This window comes from Cibotium barometz, chromosome 55 (genome assembly GCF_041138505.1).
Source record: "Cibotium barometz isolate CiBa-2024 chromosome 55, ASM4113850v1, whole genome shotgun sequence".
In the NCBI taxonomy this organism is placed as follows: Eukaryota; Viridiplantae; Streptophyta; class Polypodiopsida; order Cyatheales; family Cibotiaceae; genus Cibotium; species Cibotium barometz.
The window spans coordinates 15,915,161-15,938,073 of record NC_141100.1 but is presented as its reverse complement, the minus strand read 5'-3'; the positions used below and the strand labels follow the sequence as shown (position 1 = coordinate 15,938,073).

At 46.5% G+C, this 22,913-nt stretch overlaps 1 protein-coding gene across 1 annotated transcript in view; it reads left to right on the top strand.

Moving 5' to 3' along the window:
- The window catches only part of LOC147607430 (Cleavage/polyadenylation specificity factor, 25kDa subunit), a 47,080-nt gene extending 24,383 nt beyond the window's left edge, over positions 1–22,697 (top strand). Inside the window, exons 5-7 of the mRNA XM_086790363.1 lie at positions 14,616–14,702; positions 14,859–14,969; positions 22,321–22,697. Of these exons, the coding sequence (XP_086646489.1) occupies positions 14,616–14,702; positions 14,859–14,969; positions 22,321–22,389 (267 nt within the window). The 3' untranslated portion in view covers positions 22,390–22,697. The remainder of the gene's footprint in view (positions 1–14,615; positions 14,703–14,858; positions 14,970–22,320) is intronic.
- Positions 22,698–22,913: the final 216 nt, after the last annotated feature.

The window sequence follows — 22,913 nt, the reverse complement described above, 5'->3', positions numbered from 1 at the left end:
CCAAACTGGATTCGAGGGGTGGCGGCTCTATATTCCACAGCTCGTAGCCAGGTGTTGATGGCAGGAGGACGGGGGTCGAGTTTTGAGCTGACCAGATTAGTCCGTTAGTGATGCCCTCTCGCTCCGTTCCTTTTTCTTTTCTTTGCAGAGGCTATGAGCATGTATTTGAGAGCAGAGGAGGTTGGTTTGAGAGGACTCCAGCTTCCAGTCCGGGGTGAGGACTTGCTTGATTTTGAGTTTGCTGATGACACGGGATTGTTTTTGCATGGCCAGGAGGCCAATCTACAGAGGGCAGAGCAATCTCTACAGGTTTTTGGTGTGGCTTCGGGAGCATTGATCAATTGGCGCAAGACAGTGGCTTTTGGGATGAGTAGCGCCCCCGCTTCGGCATGGAGCCCAGACCCGGGTTTTAGGTGGATTCCTCCTGGCACAGCAGTGCGGTATCTGGGATGCCAGATTGGACTTGATTTGTCACCTGAGCAGCAGATCGCCCCGCTTCTTCTGAGCATTCGGAAGAAGCTTTTATATTGGAGTACAGCTCGGCTTTCCTTGGCTGGGAGGGTGGTGGTGACAAATCAGGTGCTTTTAGCGACTATGTGGTATATCACGACTTGTTGGATTTTCTCGAGCTCTTGCATCAGCCAGGTACAGAGGCTGATCAGGAACTTTCTTTGGTCTGGGGGCGGGATGGTCAGCCGGCCCGGGCTAAGGTTGCTTGGGCAGTTATTACTCTTTCGCTGGCCCAGGGGGGCTTGGGCATTATAGATCCAGCTGATCAGAGTAGAGCCTTGTTGGGGAAGCTTATTGTTTGGGGACTGCTTCCAGGCGATGAGCCTTGGAAGGAGCTTCTTTTTCAGCGGCTGCAGGCTAGAGCTCCCCCAGTAGGGGGCACTTGGGCACCAGAGATACGGTGGATTTTCACAGAGATGGGAGGACAGATTTGCCTTGAGTATCCTGCGAGCTTGGGAGTTGCTGAGATGGGGCTTTCTCAGAGACCTCCCACCTCTGAGGAGGAGCGGGCCAGACAGCTGCTCATTTGGAGCCCCGCGGTACGCACAGAGCAGGGTCATATGTTGGGTTCTCGGCCTCGTCTAGCCTGGGGACCATTGGCGGCAGGCCCAGCACGCAGTTTTGGAGATTGGCAGGTCTTTTGCAGTCTCCCGGAGGAGATCCAGGCGGAGAGGTTGAGTCACTTCAGAGGGGGGCTTATTATGAGGGATGACATTCAGGAGGCTCTCACTGAGGAGTGGTTCACGCCTTTTGAGCTAGCGGCCCCACGGTGGATGGGAGCCTTTACACAGTTGGAGATCCTGATTGCTGTCAGAGCTTGCACTGAGGATGGTAGATGCCTCTACTATGAGATACAGGATGAGGGCAGACTTCAGAGAGTGGAGGTGGAGTCGCCTTTGGTTGCAGAGTGCATCTTTCAGAGGATACAGGTAGTGGCCGCCGCTTCTCGGAAGTGGCATATTGATCCAGACCCTGCAGATGTGGACTCTGGTTGGTGCATATGGGTATATGCTGTGCGTCCCTTGGCCCGGCTCCAGTGGGACCCTGGCGAGTACGAGTGGCATGATCCCTATGCGTCCCCCGAGGCCACAGAGATCACCTTTTTCCAGTACACTTTTCGGTTGGGGAGGCATATTTTGACTGCGAGGAGGACGGTAGCTGCATCGGAGCATTGGCGGCTACAGGGACTCTCACAGGAGTTCCTGGAGGATTTTTGGACCAGGCTCTGGGCTAGCAGACAGGCACGCAGGATCTCGGCTTTCCAGTGGTGGCTGGTTGCCCACAGGGGGTCTGCAGTTGGCACCTGGCTTGTCTTGGCTTGTCTACAGTGGCCTTCCGCCGGCCTGCGTCCGATGCGGCCACCCATTGGAGACACAGTGACATTGCCTATGGGATTGTCCACAGGTGCAGCAGATTTGGCTGAGGATTTTGCGCATTTTGGCCCCCCTCTATCCAGAGGGAATGTATACGTGGGGAGCCGTTGCTTGGTCGACTTCGTCAGGGCCAGCTCTGGGATACGAGATGGAGCAGGCCAGCCAGGCCATCAGATTCATTGGGGGCTAGCCTCGCCTTGTTCCTTCACCGGATTTCTCGACAGCCGGCTGGACACAGGAGAGGGATTTACGATGTGAGCTCCTCAGCAGCCTCACCATATGGTTCACCTGGAGAGCCCGTTGTTTCAGGGCCTTTGAGGGGAGACTGGAGCCACCAGCAGAGACTGTTTGGGCTATCTGGCAGGAGTTGATTCACACGCTGCGAGGCCAGTATGACCGCATCCGGGGCGACTCGGATCGAGCGATCTTGCGACGCGAGGCCTTCCACACCACTTGGCGCAGCGGCCCTTTCTATACTCTACACGCGGGTACCCCCGCTGGCACTACAGGCCACCTGTTTGGATTTTCCCCCCTCCTATTGTATGATATAGCCTCTCAGTTATTTGTACTTCTCTGCACCTAGGGAGAGTCTCCCTAGCTGCCTTGATTGGATCTCTGCTCTGCCTTATGAGCAGGAGAGGGTTTGTAGCCCATTGGGCTTTTTTCTTTTTATAACTAATGAAAGGATCTTTTCATGGGGGAAAAAAAAAACTACTCGGACTATTGTTTGTTTAGCCAATAGGATGTGGTAGTCCAAAAATGAAGAAGCTTTGCAAAAGCATTCTCTTGGCCCTACTTGTGCTTGCAAAGTTTGGTGCAATCCTTCCAACCCTAGCCTGCCAAGAAAATTCATAAGCTGGTGAAAGCGCATGACAATTGAACATTGAAACAAAAAAACGTGTTTGGCCCTCACAAAATTTGCGAAACGTTTATAAAACCGTCTGAAACCTCCCCAAAAAATTGTGTTGTCCAAACTTATGAGGTTATTTTTTTAAAATGCCCAATTTGGTTGCTTTTTGCTTGCGTCTCTTTTGCATATGTGTGAGCTGTTTTTGAGCTTAATTTTAGCCTGTTGATGCCTAGTGGTCTCCTTCCCTTTGGCTTTCACCCTAGTAGTAAGTATTGGTTATAAACCTAGTCTTAGGAATTAGCACTAATTTATAAGTGAGTGTGTACACACTTCATTAGGTTTTGGGTGACCAAAACTCACTTATAAATTATGACCAGCTCGATGTTCACACACACTGATGTCTCGAGGTGGACAAAACCCAATGCCAACCGCCCAGATCTTATTCCCGTTGTACAAAGGGAGTAACTAGCCATGTGTCCGTTCTAGCCTTGCACCACAAAGCACCTACCTGTCACCTAGAGTGGACAACTCACCACCTCACTCTTCCCTCTCTCTCTAGAAGTAGGCGCCTTCTTCATGAGGCATCTTTGGCTATAATTTTTTGCACTTTCTTCTTCCCAACTCCATATCCAAGCTTGCTAGGGTGTTTTTCCAACTTCCAAGAGTGTTTCCAGGTGCTGTGCACTCTCCTACACTCCCAATGAGTGAAATTTAGCAAAACAGTTCTCATGCAATGGCAATGATTGCTCAAGAGTTGCACATGCAACCGAGGGATGTAGCATGTGCATACTTGGCTCGGATGCCTATGTAGAAAAGGCAACCATTCCACATGTCTTGGAATGCCCACAGGTGCCCGAACAAGAACTTATGTCTAAGAGGATGAATCTCCATGCTATGGGAGAGGAACCATCGGCGACTTCACGCCATGTAGGAGTACCTTATGTAGCCCGCGAAGGATGCAATGTTTATGGCAGTGGTCAAAATGTATGTCAAATGCCATTACCGGTTGAAAATGTGCATGCACAACACATGCAACATGGGCTGCAATTTTCTGTTAGTGCAGGTATTCCGGGTATCTCTCATGCCACTCATGCCTTCGAGTGTGCTCGTGAGGGAGAAGCTATGGGTGAAAATGCACCAATGCATGTTGAGGGGCCAGCCATGCCTCATGCTTACAGGGCACGTGTATCTATGCCTAATGCATCACCTTTTGCTCTTAAAATGATGCCAGTCACAGGGGTTGTCCCAATGGTACATGCGGGAAAACATGTTGAGATGCAGGTTCATGCATCAAAGTCTCGTGACTTTAAAGCCGGAGACGAGGTGTCTCCATTTATGCATATCACCGAGGCGGAAAGGAAGAGAAGGTTTCAATCGGGATTGTAACCGGTATACAAAGCGGGACTACAAATGTATCCTGGTCACACCTTACACCAACTAATCGTAGCCGCCATTGCCACCGAGTAATTGGAACTCAAATTGAGTCGATCCAATAAGGCTAAATCCTCTTCTCGAATGATATGAAGTGGGACAGATGGTTTGTTGCGAATCATCCGTGATAGCATGAGGATCAAAGGCCGCTCAATCCACTGCCAGTTTGCCGAGGATAATCCCGGTGCTCAAAAGGGGACTGCATACATCATCACTGGAGTGACCAAGGTGTAAGAGCCACCCCTTTGCACGGGATTCCTAGAAGTGAGACTAATGGCACTGGCGCTCGAGGAGGCCTGGTGCGTGGACATAAGAACTAGTCAGCTCCACTCTACTGTCTCTGTATGTGATCACTGTATTCTTCATCACTTTGCAGGAAGTGTGAAAGACCATCACCTTGGTTTTCCCAAGGTTAACTGAGAGCCCCCGCTGTGTACAAAAATCCTGTAGTGCATCCATATGACGATGTAGTCTGACCTGAGAATCTGAGATAAGCTCTATGTCATCAGCATAGAGAAGTATAGCAATGAGATTGCCTGGTCAATAAAGGCTGAGATCTCATCAATATAGATACCAAAGAGAGTGAGAGATAGGGGGCATCCTTGTTTCACCCTAATGGTGCTAGTGATCTCCTCTGAAAAGCCCCCTGGGCATCTAACTCTCCCCAGTATCAGCTCATATAATGAAATGATCCCCCAGATCATATCCGATGGAACCCCCAATAATTGCAACCTCTAGAGCAAGCGGTCACCTGGCACTGTGTCCAAGGCTTTGCAAAAATCCACAAAGCAGCAATAAAGGTGTCTGCCATCTGCCTTAGCCTGCTCAATGAGGCTCCTAAGAGTAAAGATATGATCTAATGTAGAGAAGTTCTGACAGAAGCCGTCCTGGCCTGGTACACGGAAGTCCTCCCTCTCTGCCAAGGCATTGAGTTGTGCCTCAAAAATTGATCCATAAAGCTTGGCCATGATATGGCCGATCATAATGGTCCTGTAGTTGTTGGGATCCATGGATAGGGGCATTATTATGAAGAGACCAGGTGTGTGGAAAGCCCTCGGAAAGTGCTTTGTTAAATTTGTGCACTATAAGTGGGGCGAGGGTTTCAGAGGCATTCAGAGGTGCTCTCCTCTAATCCCTGTGTGATCCTGGGAGCAACCATGCTGAAGTCTCCTCGTAGTTTTCTCCACCCATGTTTGTGGTGAAAAAGCTAGATGTAGTGGGGCGAGGCTTTGGTGGGTGTGGAAGTGGGGGTTGATCAGGAATGTGATATAATGAGTGGGCATATGTGTGCCAAATATGTGGGTCAGTGATGGGTGTGGGTGGTCGGCGTTCCCATATCCAGCGCACGTCACGTCTAATGCCATCCAACTTGAGGATAACCTGATGCTAAGGGTAGAGTTTCAGATTCTAAGTTTGTAGAGCACCACTACTATGAAACCTGTAGCTAAAGGTAATATATCTTAGCGGAAATGACCTCATCATACTAACTATTATGGGGCATTGTCCCGGTCCGAGGTTTGGCGGTGGATAGAGATGTATGAGGGAAGCTGGAAAAAGCAGATGAATGGAGAAGTGTTGTGACCTGAGAAGTGAGTGTCAAGAGTTGTAGTTGGTGGAGCCATTGATAAGAGGCCGTGGTAGATGTGATTGCAATAGATATGATCGCTATCGTGGGTGAAATGAGTAGTCATGTAATGTGTAGTGGGAGGTAGAGGTGTGGGTGTGGGTGTGGGTGGAGTGGTGGTGACTGTGAAACTGAGCATTGTAAACGGAAGGGCAACTAAACACGGAAAATCTAATCAATCATGAAATCTGAAAATACACATAAGCATGCCAGATAAAACAAGATGACAAATCTGCACAGTACACCACACTAGGGGCCAGAAGATGGGCTGACCACCTGTTTCTTCCAATTCAATATGAAAACAAGAAAACATAACATAAACTGAATTTGCTTATAATTCTCAGCACAAGTGAGCATTCCCGGCATCAAGCACATGCAAGACAACTATGGACGTCTAGACCATAGCACTCCCACATCAGCCTGGGACAACTCAACATCATCGTCTTCTTCCTGTCTGGCTCATAGAGCAAGTCGACCAGCCCTCAAAGGCTCTTTTCAGCAGTCAACCAGCCCTCAGTAGCCTTAGAAGAAATCGACCAGCAGCTGTACACAAGCCTGCAAGCCCCCGGTCAGAAGGAAAACTGTCCAGATACCCACGACCAGCTCTTGCTCTCTGTTTTTATCCTCTGTCCAGCCTTTGTCCAAGCTGTAAATCAGCCAACGAGCAGTGGAGAACATGCAGAAGGGTCGGCCAGCACCTCCCATGCACCTGTTAGGTTTTTGTCGCGATAGAAGGCTGTAAACAGCCTGTATAAGCAGTCGACCAGCTCTCATGCACCCGGAAAAGCAGGCGCCTCACATAAAACTGGATTCTTACTCCAGATTAGAGCTCCTCCGCCAGTTTTAGCTCCCACGTGTGCTTTTTAGGTCTAGAAGGGGGTGCCTACTTGAAGGAGGCCCAAATAATGTCCAGTGCCCAGCTTTTGGCCGCCACGTGTATTAAATAAGTCGTGCTCAATGTGTACTCACTTATAAGTTGTTCGGCCACTTATAAATGAGTGTGAACCTGCATCAATAATTATTAGCATGTGAACTCATAAAGGTGTAAATTGAGTTTTTGGGAATACTTACCACTTGCAAAACACATGTAGACCACCTGTCAGTCCCAAACAGGTGTGCACATACACGTCCACAGCGTCCCCGGCCCCATGGAACACAGGTAGAAATCTCAGGCATTGTCCAGGCAAACAAGACAAGTCATCCAAAGATAAAATCAAAGTCATGTACACACGAGTGCAGCTAGATTGGAAGAAACACCCATCTGCTCAGTTGTATCCGATAAAATGTCCAGGGCTCATGATCCTTCCGGAACCTTCCCAGAACATAAGTACAAAAGATCTCCAAGATAGCTAGTCCCAGAGAATTTCATCATGTCAGGCTCCATGGGCCATACATGTACACCATGTCAGGCCCCACAAGCCACGCATGTACTATCATGTTAGGCTACACCAGCTATACATGTACTGTCATGTCAGGTTCCATATGCCACACAGACACACCATGTCAGGCTACACCAGTCATACATGTATATCATGTCAGGCTCCACATGCCACACATGAACAGTAGAAAAATAGAAGCTGTAAGGAATTTTGTGACATTCCCTCCGGCTTCTAAGCAGTTGACTGCAATTGAAAAGCTTCCAAGTAGGCCTTCAGAAGTTTCGGATAATCTTCTAAATAATCCTTGTCCATCCATTTTGCATCCATAGCCGAATAGTTTTTAAACTTCACAAGATACCTGCGCACTAGCTTGCCACCTGCATGCTTGTGCTCTTTATGAAAAACTATCTGCTCACGTTGCAATACCTCCTCAGGTTCATCCACTTCTGGTGGATCTTCCAAAACTGGTTCCCTAGGAGGTGGTCCCACATAAGGCCTCAGTAAACTGACATGAAAGGCATTGTGTATTTTCCAGTGATCGGGCAATACCAATCTATATGCCACTTCATTTATTTTCTGCAAAATTTGGAATGGCCCATAATACCTGTTTGAAAGCGTAGGGAACCGGCCTTCCTTACCTGGCCGCTCCCGAAGACGTGCTTTCTCAAACTTTAGTAAATACCCAATCACCTTCCTTGAAAACCACCTCTCGCCTGTGTTTGTTAGCTGTCTTTTTCTGCTTAGCTTGAGATCTTTCTATGGCTGTCCGAACCTCTGCAAACGCAGTATCCAAATCACGGACATACTCATCTGTTGCAAAGATTTCATCTTTTGTTCGTGAGATCTGGCTTGATTGTTTTCCTCACAGGAATAAAGTGTGCATGTTTGCTAAAACGATCTATAATAGTCCATATAGCATCATTTCCATGTGCCGATTCCGGCAAATCCATAATGAAATCCATAGCAATGCTTTCCCATGGTTCCTGTGGAATGGGTAAGGGCTGAAGCAAACCAAGTGCCTTGTGTCTGTCAAACTTGACTTTCTAACACACTATGCACTCTCGCACATAAGCTTCAATATCCCTTCGTAGAGCTGGCCAAAAGAAATATGTTTCCAAAGCTTGTGGAGTAGCCAGAATACCAAAATATGGTGGAGCATGACACTCTTCCATAACCTTTTGGCATAATTCACGCACCTACACAAATACGATTTTGCATCATCAGAAACCCATCTCTAATCGAATAAGATGGGACAACATCAAATACCATGTCACAGGCAGTCTCCCACCTTCACTGGGCTAGGCACCCGCACTACATTGGTCTTCTCGAACCGTGCACCAATAGGCATGCCCGTACTAACACCTGGCAGGGTGATTCACCGTGGAGGGAGGAAAACTTGGTACCCCCAATGAAAGGTTTGCTCCCAAATTCCCAAGCCCAATGACCTTTATTGGCTCTCAAAACTTGAGAGCACGGTCAGGGCAAGCTTCACGGCTCACTGGCAAGCGTCCTCGCTTAGTAAGTGGCACATCATAGCATGCAAATACACAAAAACAAGTCACGCGAACACAGTTTCAGACATGCAAAGATGAATGCACGTGCACATATAATGGACAAAATCTCCCTTTCATGAAACTTGTACAAGACATTCTCGTTGAGCATAAATCTGGCGTGACAGAATGTGAAAACCCTGGCCTTCCTATGGAGTGACAGTCCCATAGGGAAGATGTGGTACAAACATGGATCCTTCCATGGAGTGACAGTCCCATGGACAAGACACCGTCCTAGCCATACACGTGTGGCACGATACAGGCTCCCGTCCATATGACACGATCTTGGTCACACATGGGTGGCATGAGATTGGCTACTGTCTGTCCATGTGACACACAGTAACTGGCCCTTTCACATGAGACACCCGCCTGACCTCATGTGAACATGGCGCAAATCTGGCCGCTCTATCGAGTGACAGTCCCATAGAAGTTGCACCAGAAATGAAGATGGACCAAATGGGCGGCCAAATGGTGACATCAAAGTGCATTCAAAAGCTGTTGCACAAATTTGGCTTCCAAAATTGTAAGCCCATCTCTACTCTAATGGAGCCAGGGCTGAAATTGAGCATGTATGATGTTGAAGAGCCTTTTGATATGAGTGTTTATAGCCAAGTAGTGGGCTGTCTCATATACTTATGCAACACACGCTTGGATATTTAGCTTGGGTTTTCCCAGTGTAGCGAATCTATGCACAGCCTAGGTACAACGCATTGGAAAGCAGTGAAGCGGATCTTCCGCTATCTTCAGGGCTTTTTGGATCTTGCGTTGGTATATCCCAGGGGTGCAGCTTGCAGTTACATGCTTACAGTGATTCTGACTATTATACACGGCAATCCACCAGTGGGAATTGTTTCTTTTTGGGGTATTCATGCATATCATGGCTGAGTAAAAAGCAGCCCACTGTTGCCACATCTACTTGTGAGGTTGAGTACAGGGCAGCCTTTACAGCCACAGTAGATTGTGTATGACTGAGGAGATTGATGACTGATCTTCGTGAGTGTCAGCAGACACCCACCTCCATACTCACTGACAGTCAGAGTGCTATAGCCGTGGCACGAAACCCAGTGTTTTATGCATACACTAAGCACATAGAAATTCATTATCACTATGTCAGGGAGAGGATTCATGCAGGGGAGATCTCATTATCTTACTGCTCTACACAGGACAATGTTGTAGATCTGTTCATGAAGGCGTTGCCTTGAGAGAAGTTTGAAGCGTTCCGCAAAGCTTTAGGCTTACTCTCCTACAGTGAGTGATCTGCTTAGACCTTGTATAGGTTTACATTGCCACTACAGGGGGGATTTATTGGCATATATGCTATGAGTTATGCCACACATGCTATGAGTAGTCCCGCATGTGAACATGGGCTAACCAAGGGCACTTTTCTTCCTTTGGGTTTTTCCCCTTGGATATTAGGTGTGAAAGGACGTCACATTTATTTGTATTTTGATATTGTGGAGTCAACTCTCTTGCCCCACACATTGTATCTCATCTTCTTTGGCTTGAGCATCAATCACAATCTCCCTCTCTTGAGTGTGCTTGCTACTGTGTTTTCTCTATGTGTCTCTCTGTTTTTGTGCAACCCTAACCTAATATTCATAGCTTTGTAACCGCATATGCTACATATTTTAGTGTCCCATACTACTAGAATACCCCCCATATGAGATTCTTGTATAGGCGACAATTCTAGCATCCCATATTGCTAGAAGCCTCCACTGCACAAGACCAAAACCATAAACTATTCATCAAAACCATAGAGAAGCCTTTTCCAGAATCAGAATGGTTTCCAAGGAAAACGCTTTTAGATTTTTTTTTAAATCCTGAAACACATCTCAAGATAGACATGAGAAACATTCTCCAGTTGCGTTAGCAAGGGAGTTCAACATGTTCAGAATTCCAAATATTGGCAAAAAGCGTCAACTTGGTAAAATTCAAAGTATACTTAGCTTTTCTTTGCCATGTTCGTCATGAAGCCAAAAGAAATATCTCGTCAGCATACACATAAGATATCTTGAGAGATAGCTCCAATAGCTTGATTTATAATCCACCATAATCCATATGGAAGGAGTGCTGAACTCGGGCACATAAAACCAACTCCATACTTTGAGGATAAAATTTGTGAATCCATAAATCCTTAGACCAAGCTGTGTACTCCACATGCTTCATGACAACGTCCATAAAACTATTGGTCATTGTAGTCCCCACTTCTGATCTTTTCTCTTTCTCATTGTTGGAAGAAAGCCTCTTGCTTCCGAGAAAGCCTTTGCTCTGATACCAATGTCACGCGAGGGGGGGAGTGTGACCCGGAACAATAATAGACCAACACTTCCAAATACCAGACACAGAGCATGAACACACAGCGGAAGAACAATATATAATATAATAACACCGCATTGAGCTGGAACGGCCGGCCCCGCGTAGGAACTTTATTCACATAGGAGCTTTTACAAGATACCAAGGTGCGGGTGCAAACAGCACCGGATTTTCCACAAATCATTAGCACATCTCTTGCCCGGATATCTATCCAGAGCCAAGACAAAACACAGCACCAAAGGCCATCCAAAACCTGTCTCAAAAACTGTCCCATAAACCAGTTCATAAACAGTCCATAAAACAGCCCGGTGCGGAGCCCAAACAGCCCTGAATTCCGTGCCAAAGCAGCCCGAAACGGAGCCATAAGTCAGCCCCAAAAGAGCTCTCAAATTTGCCCCGGAAAACAGCCGAAAATCTGCCCCCAGAAGAGAGTCAACCAACCTTGTCAGGCTCTGGGAGAAAACGACCAGCCATGTGGTTGTCCTGGTGGGAGTCGACTAGTCGAGTAGAGGATATGGAGCAAGTCGGCCATCCTCGTAGAAGACATAGAGCAAGTTGGCTTGCTAAAACAGCCCCGAATTTGTTGTACGGCCAGTGCAAGAGAGAGGAGAGAGAGTGAACTGTAGTTGGTCAGCAGAGAGAAGACTCCAGAAGGATGTGCATGGGTAAAACAACCCCAAATCCCTGCATTTATAAAGTCGAGTTGCTCTATAATTGAAGTGCTTTTCCTTTTTGCCCAAAATAGTTGAACTTAGCCAAAAATATCAACTTTATGCTTTTCTTGGCTTGTACTCCCAAGTTTCAACGCAAAATATCAACTTTTGTGCTTTTCGCAAGCTTGTTGGCCAAGTTACAAGTAGGCGCCTCCTTTTGTCCACCTATCCAAGCCCAAAATAATAATATGTCCAGCCCATCATCAATGATATGTGAACACACCGACTTATAAATATTCTAAGTCACTTTGATGAATAAAATCCCATGTTGCTTATGTTGTATGGCCATCTTTCAGGCCAAACCATGCCAGTAAAATGCTTTAGCTTCTTATGTGGAAAAATCCTTGTTCACGACTTGGTTCCGCTCGGTGTGTGAAACACTGGTCATGACAGTTGAAGGGACCAAATGGTGACAACTCCTCTTGGGATAACCTGCAAAATCAGAATTTGAGAATCCATGTAAGTTCATCAATTTTCCACCGTATGTGAGACCAAAGTCCCTTGTTCCATTGAGGTATCTAAGTACCCGCTTTGCTGCACTCCAATGGGCATCCTTTGGATTAGGTAGATAAGTGAACCAACCAAACCTGATATTGTGTTGCATTCACTGCTGGCTTCTTCTCACACTTGAGAAGCTTGGTGTTTGCATCCATTGGAATCTTAACTGGCTTACAATCAACAATGTTGAATTTGCAAAACACTATGAAGATACTTCTCTTGGCAAATGAAAGTAGTGTTTTAAGACCTGTAAACTTAAATTCCCAAACAGTAGTGAAGTATGCCAAGATCCTTTATATCAAACTTAGCATGCAAGTTAGCTTTAAGCTTTTCTGCAAATGTGAAGAAGTACCTTTCTATTTTTTCATACAAGCTTCTAGGTGCTTGCCTTGAGTCCATAGAGACTCTTCTTGAGCTTGCATACCAAATGCTTTTTTCCCTGCATAACATAACCTTGTGGCGGCTCCATGTAGATGTCCTCATCAAGCATTTCTAACATCCATTTGATGCACATTCCATTTTTGACTAAAGCCACAGGCTACTAATCTACCCTTATTCCTATCAATTGAACCATCAGCATTGTATGTCACTTTGTAAAGCCACTTGCAGCTTATTGGTTTCTTACCAATTGGCAAGGGAGTGAAATCCTGTGTCCCATTCCTTTGTAAAATTGCCATTTCATCATCCATAGGCTGTTTGCCATTGAGGATTATCACATGCATCCTCATAGAAAAATGGCTCATGTACCTGCAACATATTAGTCATCAATGCATAGTTAGTTTCTTCAACTTGTTGATGATGCATACGAACTCTCTGATATGTCAACCTGGTAGGTGTGTGGGGTGATGTTTGTGATTTCTAGGTTGAAGTGTTTGCTGATTTTGATCAACAAAAGGCTGGTTTGGATCAAGAGTAGTGGGCTGATTTGGAGTTGAAGAGGTCAGGACTGAAATGTCCCAAACACCTTCATCAAACACTACATCTCTACTAACCATAAAATGCTTATGAGGTGAAGAGGTCAGGACTGAAATGTCCTAAAGACCTTCATCAAACGCTACATCTCTACTAACCATAAAATGCTTATGAATAGGATGATATCAAGATTTCTTCTATCATCATCTGCTGTGTGTGCATAAGTTGGGTATCCAAATATCCTCAAATGTGAAATAACACGTTTTCTCTATGCAAAGCTTCATAAGGTGTCTTACCATAAATAGCTTGTGTAGGCATTCTGTTCATGAGATAACAAGAAGTATTGATTGCTTGTGCTTATTATGGATGAGGTAACTTCTTCTCATTCAGCATACATCTTGCATGTTCTGCCAATGTCCTGTTTTTCCTTTGTACCACCCCATTTTGCTGATGGGTATGTGGGCATGCCACTTGTATGTGAACGCCATGCTTCTTGTAAAACTCATAAACTGCATTTGAGGTGTACTCATCTCCCTGATCAGTCCTTAATACCTTTATGTATCTCCCAATTTGCATCTCAAACATAATTTAAAACTGTACATGAAAAGCATGCGACTTTCTGGAAAGAAAATAAAGTATGCCTGCTGAAATCACCCACAAAGTAGCTACAACCACGTGTGGATGGGACGAAGGAGCTCTAAATAAAGCAATATAGAGTTTAAAAGTTGATTCAAAACTTGAACATTACACATCACCAAGAAAGCTTGTGCTTAACTTCCAATTGAGCTCCCCAAGTTACTGGCTCGTCTCATTAGCAGAGTTTGCGGCCCAACTGTGACACATAGAGGCCTCATTTCAGCTTGTCATGTACATATTGAGGGTACGTCTTGGAGACACAATAGAGGAGACGATTCCCTCGGTTGGCCTTGTCTTCATCCATGCACCTAGCATCATAGGGGGTAGATAGCTGCTGGTTTATGCTGCTGTATCCTCTCTGTCGTCATGCTGCTGGCTTATGCATTGTGTTTGAGCAAAGTGAAACTATGGTGTCTACAACACAACACTCACAAGCAAAGATCTTTTTGCACATGAAAAACTGAAACATAGTGGCCCTACTCAAGAGGATTTAAGAGTGAAGCCTCCATTGCTGTGAATGCTCACAAGAAATGCCAAATCTCTCTAAACAGTGTGCCATGGCAAGGAAGAGGTTGAAATCTGCTGATAGATGTACCAAGTGACATGGCATGCCATGGATGTGACATCATGGTGTGATGGCGTTTCGATGTGATTATTCTTCCATATGTACTGTGGGCATGAACTAAGTATCTAAGGACAGATCCAAAACAGCCTATACTAGAAGAGAGAAAATTTACATCTGATAGTCCATGAGTTTTCAGTTTTAGCGTAAGATATAAATTGATACTAGAAAACACTGATTTTCTAATCAATTTGATCTGTGCAGATCGGAGAGTGTGTTGCGGTTTGGTGGAGACCTAATTTTGAGACACTAATGTACCCTTATTGTCCTCCTCATATCACAAAACCAAAGGTAGACAAGGTGTCTGATGCATCATTTAGGAAGTGACCACCAAGAGATGATCATGATGTGTGGCGGCTTCTTTCCTTTTCCTTTATCTTTTTGGCTTAAGTGGTTTACAAGAAGCTTGGATTGCTCATCCCACATGTTGCTCAATCTGAATTGTAGGAATGCAAAAAAATGTTTGTGGTCCATTTGGCAGAACGACAGCACTTTGCCGTACCAAAGAACTACAAGTTGTTGGCGGTTCCTTTGTTTGAATTATATGACAATGTCCAGGTGGGTTGCAAAGCTTGTTAGATCTTTGGTTTATATTTAATTTTCAATTTTTTGCATGCATGTGTTATGCATTTTTTTGAGGATATTGTGTTAATTCTTTCTATCTTTAGTGGTGCATATGCCCTATGAAATACCTTTTTTGTTGTAATAATTCTTTCTATAGGCTTCATTATGGCTGAGTCTGCCCTGCATCTCCGGAGCTCTGACAAAAACTCAATATGCAGACCTTTGTATGAATGTATGCTCTTATGTGTGTGCGTGTGTGTACGTGGGGGGTGTGTGCGTGGGAGCATATATTGATACCAAGTTCTACACCCACTATTGGGCACTGATGACATTAGTGGGGATGTCGTAGTATCTAGTCCATACTATGCATGATGGAGTTATGGTTTATTGTCTTGTGGATGACTACCATGAGGTTATAAATTGTACTTTCTTATAAGGTGAATTTGGGCATGTTCCTGGATTCATCTAGGTATATATATATTTTTGAGGAAAACCTTGATATTGGCTTTTGAGTTGTATACACATACCATGTGCTGTTGCCAAAAAAAGGACCCCTTGACCAAATTGGGAAAGAAAAAGTGGCCGCCTAGGGTGGGGGGGGGATATGATTACGTACGAGCACATTATCTTTTATGGAATAGACTAGGGGAGAGAAAGAAGTTGTGCATGAAAGGCCTTGAAGGACAAAATAATGTAGGAATTGCCTATCATGTGCGAGCTGTTGTAAAAAAGAACGGAATAATCTTGAGCTCTAGTGAGCATGTGGTGAAACAAAAGAATTCGATGGGCTGGTAAAATTTGGCTAGCTCACAATGATGGTTGGGTGCCGGGTTTTGTGGATAGGAGTTATGATATTAGAGGACTAAGTGTGAGGGAAACCCTGAGTGGACAAGTGTGAAACGAAACGGTTTTTGAAACGCTCGAAATGAAAACATTTCTTTGTCGAGAATGTGAAAGGGCCTACAAAAGGTGGGGCAGAATTTTAGAGCGGTAACTCAAAATAATTTTACATTTTTAAGTGAATGCTAGTAAAGTGCCACTCCTAAAAAACTCCAATTTTCAGATTTATGATTTTCATTTTAAGTGACATCCCCAAATTGTTTATTTGCCCAAATTTCCTTCAATTTTATCATAGAGTTGGCAGATTAAGTATGAGAACAATTTCTCTGAAGTAGAGAGAAAGAAATTGTCCACGGAAGGCCTTGAAGGACAAAATAATAGAGGAGGTGCCCATCATATGGGAGCTATTGTAACAAAGAACATAATAATCTTGAGCTCTAGTGAGCATGAGTAAAATTTGGCTAGCTCACCATGATTCATGGGGTTTCTGGTTTTGTGGATAGGAGTTATAACATTAGAGGACTAAGTGTGGGGGAAACCGTGAGTAGACCAGTGTGAAACGCAACGGTTTTTGAATTGCTCGAAGTGGGATATTTCTTCTTCAAGAATGCGAAACGGCCTACGAAACGTGTGGGTCAAAAAGCAGCAATAATTTAACATTTTAAAGTGAATGCTAGTAAAGTGCCGTTACTAAATAACTCCAATGTTAAGATTTATGATTTCATTTTAAGGGACGTCCCCAAATTGTTTGCCTGAATTTCTTTCAATATGCGCGTGGGAAAAAGATCCTTCTATTAGCTACCAAAAAAATACAGCGTCAATGCCTAAGTACAAACTCGTCTCCACATGTGGAGCGAGATTCAAGAGACAGAATGAGGGGGGAGGATGCACTTCTGGCTGCTCTAGGAGGAGAAGGCTATCTCATACAATGAGGGGAAGGGGAAACAAACACTCAGGTGGTCTATAGTGCCAAGCAGGCTCACCACCATTGTTAGTGAGAAAGGGACCGGATGCCAAATCCTCAGGAAGGCTTCGTGACGCTTCCGCATGGGATTTGAACCACCCTAAAGCTTCCCCCACTGTCCATGGAGGGTATGAATGATATCGAGCCTGATGCTCCAGATGGACTCCGTTGGCGGAGTGAGGGTGCCTTCGATGGCTTCGCTGCATCGATCTCTCCAGATATGTCATGCGGCAATATTGTTGCAAATCTCCCATCTTTGGCAAGAACCTAGAGTCCAGTGACTAGTAGATGGAGCAGGGACTAGCATCGCAGAAATACGAAGGTGAGAGATTGAAGAGATAGTCCCCCACCCTTCTCCTCATATGCTAGACGGCCTTGGCCTGAGTGGCTCAAGCAACAATGCCCCACATAACAGTGCGGGAGGGGACCCGGTCTATAGAAAAGATGCAGAGGATCCGCTACCAAACCTGTTGAGCCTTCGGGCAATCTCAAAGACAATGACACTCGGACTCTTGGGGATGGCCACACCTTGGACATATTGCTGGCGAGCTTGCACCAGGAGAGGCAGCGATGGTCATCTCTACTAGCTCTGTGAAGCCAGGGATAAAACGACGGATTGAACTAGCCTACTGCCACTACTCCGGATCAGGTGCAGCTAGAGTGCTCCGGAAAGAGGGGGGGTCTGGAGATTCCGATGATGTCGGAGCAGAGGGAGCTGTAGGGGGGAAAAGCCGGAGCAAAAGAGGGGGGGGGGGAGGGGGAGGGGGAGGGGCGTCAAAGGCTCTCGGGAATTTGGATGCCTGGAGAGGGGTCTCGACGAGGCAACGGTCTCGAGACAGCGGGGGCATGGAGGCAGGTTTCCGGGGGGGGGGGGGTGCCGAGGTAAATGCTCGGGACGGTTCTCTGACAAGACCGTATCTCGCCAGTGTGGCGCGCGTGGCGGCGTTGCTCTGCTCTGGAAGTCTGCCGGTGGATTCACCTTGGGCTAGCAGTCTGACACTCTCTTGCACCACGATCGACCGAGGTCGGGTCCTGGTGCTTTGATGTTTGGGAGCCAGTATCCCTCCCTCCTCCTTTTCGAGGATCTGAACTGGGAACCCGGGGTGGGGGAGCAACATTTTGGGCGTGACAGCGAGGACAAGCTCCAACAAGGTGTCCCATCTATCGGGAGATGAAAAACATTGGCCTAGGAGGCCGGAGTCCTCAACTCTTTGCAAAATGGGATCTCTGCGGAGGCCATGGTTGTTTCTCGTACCGGTACGAACCTATTCGTACTGTACGGTTCGTATGATAGGCACCGTACAATATCGTACAGTTTCGTACGGTACGAGTCCCCCTCCCCTCCCCCCCTCCCATCCCCCCCAAAAAAAAAACTTGAGAAAAAAATTCCAAATGCTCAAAAAAAATATAAATCGTGCTCAACGAAGATCCCAAATGCCCACAATACTTTGCAACTCGTGTCCACTCAATATACCTAAAAAATCTGGCAAGGTAGACTGGTAGTGTACACTTGATTGGTAGGATGAGAGAATCTTGCTACATCACTTGGAGATCCCTGGTATAGGTAGGCTAGACAGTCAGATCCTCAAGTTATGTATGAGGGAGGAGATTTGGACAGGGCCTATTTGATCTATAGAGGAGTCCCTAAACCTATCACCCTAGATGCATTGCCCGTATTTGTGCAAGGACGGTCCCTTAGTCATAAACGCTACATTGGGAGACTTTTGGTATCACATTACCCATGCAGGCTCTTTTTTGGAGAAAATTGGGAGATCCAACTAGGAGAGAGACATCTCCATGTTCTGGTTCCTCGAGCACTGTAGACTCTCTTCCCCCCCCCCCCCCCCCCCCCAACCTTTCCTCACATTCAAGCTTGAAGCTCCATAGTTTGTAAGTGGTAAACAAAAAACCGTATTTTATCGTATGTTATCCCAAAATTTCATATCGTACCAAAAATTCCCGTATCGTATATTCGTACCGTGACAACTATGGCGGAGGCAAGGAAGCGATATGGCACGAGGAATTGACTTCTGCGAGGTTATGTAGATATGAAGGAATGGAATCTTGGCCGTCCGAGCAAGAACCGAAGTGGCGGCTTTTTTTTGGGGGCGGGGGGTGGGGGGGTTTCCATCATGCTGAAGGAGAGGAAGGCTGGAGGCAGGTAGGTGGCGAAGGGGGGAAGGTGGGAGTCAGCAGCGGCGAAAGAAGGGGGGGGGGGGGGGGGGGGGTGTTCATCATGCTGAAGGAGAGGAATGCGGGAGGCAGGTAGGCGGCGAAGGGGGGAAGGTGGGAGTCAGCAGCGGCGGAAGGGGGGGGGGTGCGCACAAAGGGCGGGAGGGCTAAAGCAATGGTGACGGCAGGCTGTGTACAAGCGAATGGGGTGCCGGGGGGGGGGGGGGGGTGGGTGTGACGAACAGGGGGAGCTCTAGCTCGTGGTTGCGCTCACACTGATTTCCTTCAATTTTACCCTAGAGTTGGTGGGTTCTTTCCAAATTTGCTAAAACTTTATGGTTCCCTCCTAAAGTTTGCCCCAAAACTTTGCTTTCCTGTAGTTTGCCCTAAATTTATATGCAGGCTCTTTTTTAGAGACAACTGGGAGATCCAACTAGGAGAGAGACATCTCCATGTTCTGGTTCCTCGAGCACTGTAGACTCCCCTCTCCTCCCCCTCCCCTCCCCCCCCCCCCCCAACCTTTTCTCACATTCAAGCTTGAAGCTCCATAGTTTGTAAGTGTTAAAAAAAAATACTGTATTTTATCGTACGTTAACCCAAAATTTCATATCGTACGAAAAATTCCCATATCGTATTTTCGTACCATGACAACTATGGCGGAGGCAAGGAAGCGATATGGCACGAGGAATTGACTTCTGCGAGGTTATGTAGATACGAAGGAATGGAATCTTGGCCATCCGAGCAAGAACCAAAGTGGCGGTTTTTTTTTTTGGGGCGGGGGGTGGGGGGGTTTCCATCATGCTGAAGGAGAGGAAGGCTGGAGGCAGGTAGGCGGCGAAGGGGGGAAGGTGGGAGTCAGCAGCGGCGAAAGAAGGGGGGGGGGTGTTCCATCATGCTGAAGGAGAGGAAGGCGGGAGGCAGGTAGGCGGCGAAGGGGGGAAGGTGGGAGTCAGCAGCTTGGAAAGGGGGGGGGGGGGGGGGCGCGCACAAAGGGCGGGAGGGCTAAAGCAATGGTGACGGCAGGCTGTGCACAAGCGAATGGGGTGCCGGGGGGGGGTGGGGTGGGTGTGACGAACAGGGGGAGCTCTAGCTCGTGGTTGCGCTCACACTGATTTCCTTCAATTTTACCCTCGAGTTGGTGGGTTCTTTCCAAATTTGCCAAAACTTTATGGTTCCCTCCTAAAGTTTGCCCCTAAATTTTGATTTCCTGCAGTTTGCCCTAAATTTATAGGTCCCCCGACCCCCCCCCCTCCACTCGCGTCGCCCTCCCGTAGCCCAACGTCCAGGGTTCAGAGTCGACGAAGGTGTTGTCATCAGAGTGACATAAATCAGACTCTGGCATCCGAGGCCCTGTACTAGACAATCTCAAACAGCCGAGTATAAGAAGCTGTGTCATCAGAGTGAGATAAATCAAACATCCGACATCTGAGGCCCTGTACTAGACAATCTTAGATAGGCGAGTACAAGATGTGTGGATTTCAGCCTCTATCCTGAAGTAGTCACTTGGTTGTTAAACTTTTTTTTGAACTCGTTTTTTTTTCTTCCCTTGATTAGATCCTTCTGTAGTAGCAACTTGAGTGCCCACCTGAACGTGGCTTGGTCTCCTGCCCGAAGGTGGTACATTTATGGCCGCAAACGGCCTGAATGCCTCTTGGGAGCCCGCAAAGATTTGAAGTCAGGACCTTCCCCTTCTCGGTCACAATACCACACCGCTAGGCTACCCACCCATTGGCTTTAATAAAAAGAACTTGTTTACTTGCTAATGTACATGATAGTTACATTGGTGATGTATTACCTTAGTCTCATAGAACCTTGTGGTCATTTGTAAGACATTGATATGATTTTCTTTTCTTTCTGCACTAGTGGGATCATTTGGCATTGCCACATTCCTGAGAAGCCCTTGGTTGATTCTTGACTTAGTATGTTCACTTTTTTTTTCCCAAGAAAAGATCTATTAGTTAGTTATAAAAAATGCAGCTGAATCGGCTAAGTACATGACCCAGTCTCAATCATGGGAGACAAGAAAAACAGCAGGGGACAGAGGTGCTCTTCCTCACTGGCTGGCCACTCTTGGAGGAAGGCTATCTCATACAACGGGGGGGAGGGGGGAACAGCCAAATAGGTGGCCTGTAATGCCAAGGAACCTCACTGTGTCTTACCTTGAGGAAAGGACCGCCGCTCCAAATTTGCAGAAAAACATGTCAGCACTTCTGCATACGCTTAGAGCCACCTCGAAGCTTCTCCCACTGGCCACGGAAGGTGTGTATGATGTGTGTCTATATGTTCCTGTTGGACTTGGTGGGTGGCGTGGTAGTTCCCGCTATCACCCCGAGCACCTTGGATATGATCGTGAGAGGCCGAGTAGAGGGTGGAGACACCTCGGACCCAGGTGACGAGGAAGGCCATCCTGCAGTCCCCTCGCGAAAGCCCCAATCCACCCTGTCATATGCTTTCTCGAAATGCAGCAGGAGAACCCCCAAGTCTTGCTGGCGGAAACGGGCCGTGGTGGTGGTCACCGCCCAGAAGGTGAAGAAGTTATCCAAGATGCTCATATCCTAGATGTAACCTGTCTGTGTGCCATGGATCAGATCTGGGAGGTGGGGCTGCAGTTGACGGTGGATGATTTTTTGGCTAGGATTTTGTAGGCCATCTCCAAGAGGGTGATAGGTTTTCACTGGTGAATCTCCAACCTGTCGCCTCCCTCATTGGGGATCTCAAGTGAACCAAGCCCTCTGCCAGCCTCTCTGGCATAGATGTGGAAATCATGATCTCATTGAAGGCTGCTTGGAAGCCACCCTCCATGAGCCCCAGTGATGAAGAAATAGGGGAACCGGAAGCCCATCCTCACCTGGGCACTTGCCCGCTTGCAAAGCCTCTGCAATCTCCTTGGAAGAGAAGGGTGTCATCAAGAAACTCGGGGGTGCCGGTGGGAGCACCTCACGAGTACGCTGCCAGACCTCTCTCACATCCAGTACCTGCGGAGAGTGAGGCTCTGCAATGAGTAGGAAACTGAAGAAGCTAGTGGCTATGGCTCAAACCTGGCGGGTCGGAAACAATGGTGCCTTTGCATGTTCTCTTATGGTTTAATACTCAATAGAAACCGTATTTTGCAGAAGAAAGAAACTGTTCTTCATCCGGTTGTGTTGCTGCCCATTCTCAGCCTTATTGCGAGCTTTGTGGCACTTATGTGTGGAATCTTCGGGCCTTTTGCAAGGTTTTAGGCTTTCTGTTGGTAGCTTTTGTGCTTTCTCGGAAGATGTGGTGTGTTAGTCATTGTCTTGATTTGACTTATTTAATAATACTATGTGAGGTCTGGGATGAATCAGGGTAATGATTTTGGAATGAGTTCGGATCTGTTTTTCTATGCAGAGGTACGGTCCAGTCATCTCGTCCATTCCACAACAGCTTTCAAGGTTTTCAGTCAACAGTATCAACTAGCTGAAGAAAAGCAGTGATCTAGTCTTGCTCAGAATTCAGGCATACTTTCAAATGTTTCTTAATAATGCTCGATGGAAAATGTTTTTACGTGCGGATTTAGAATAGGGTGCATAGAGTAGGCCAGGTTGAAACATATGGTTGCTTGGTGCATATATAGCAGAGGTTCAAGGATGCTAACTTCTAATGTCGATCAAAGCTCTGTTGGTGGGGTTTTGAATCCTAATGCTTGTAGGTGAAAAACATGTTTGTAGTTAGTGAGCTCTTTAACCTCTAATTGTGAATGATAAACTAGCAGAGGTGTTTCAAAAGGCATAAGGAATTTTAAATTGACAAAAATCTGTCATCTTATTTACGTGACTGGGATTCAAGAAAAGGAGTACACAATAATAAATCAATATTATGAATACGGTCAAACATGTACTAATAAGAAAGAAAAACTATTAAACAAGTTATGTCAAAACCGCCAATGTGTCCTTTGTTCGTCAATCACCTCTCATCAATGTATCCAGCATCCTCATTCTCCA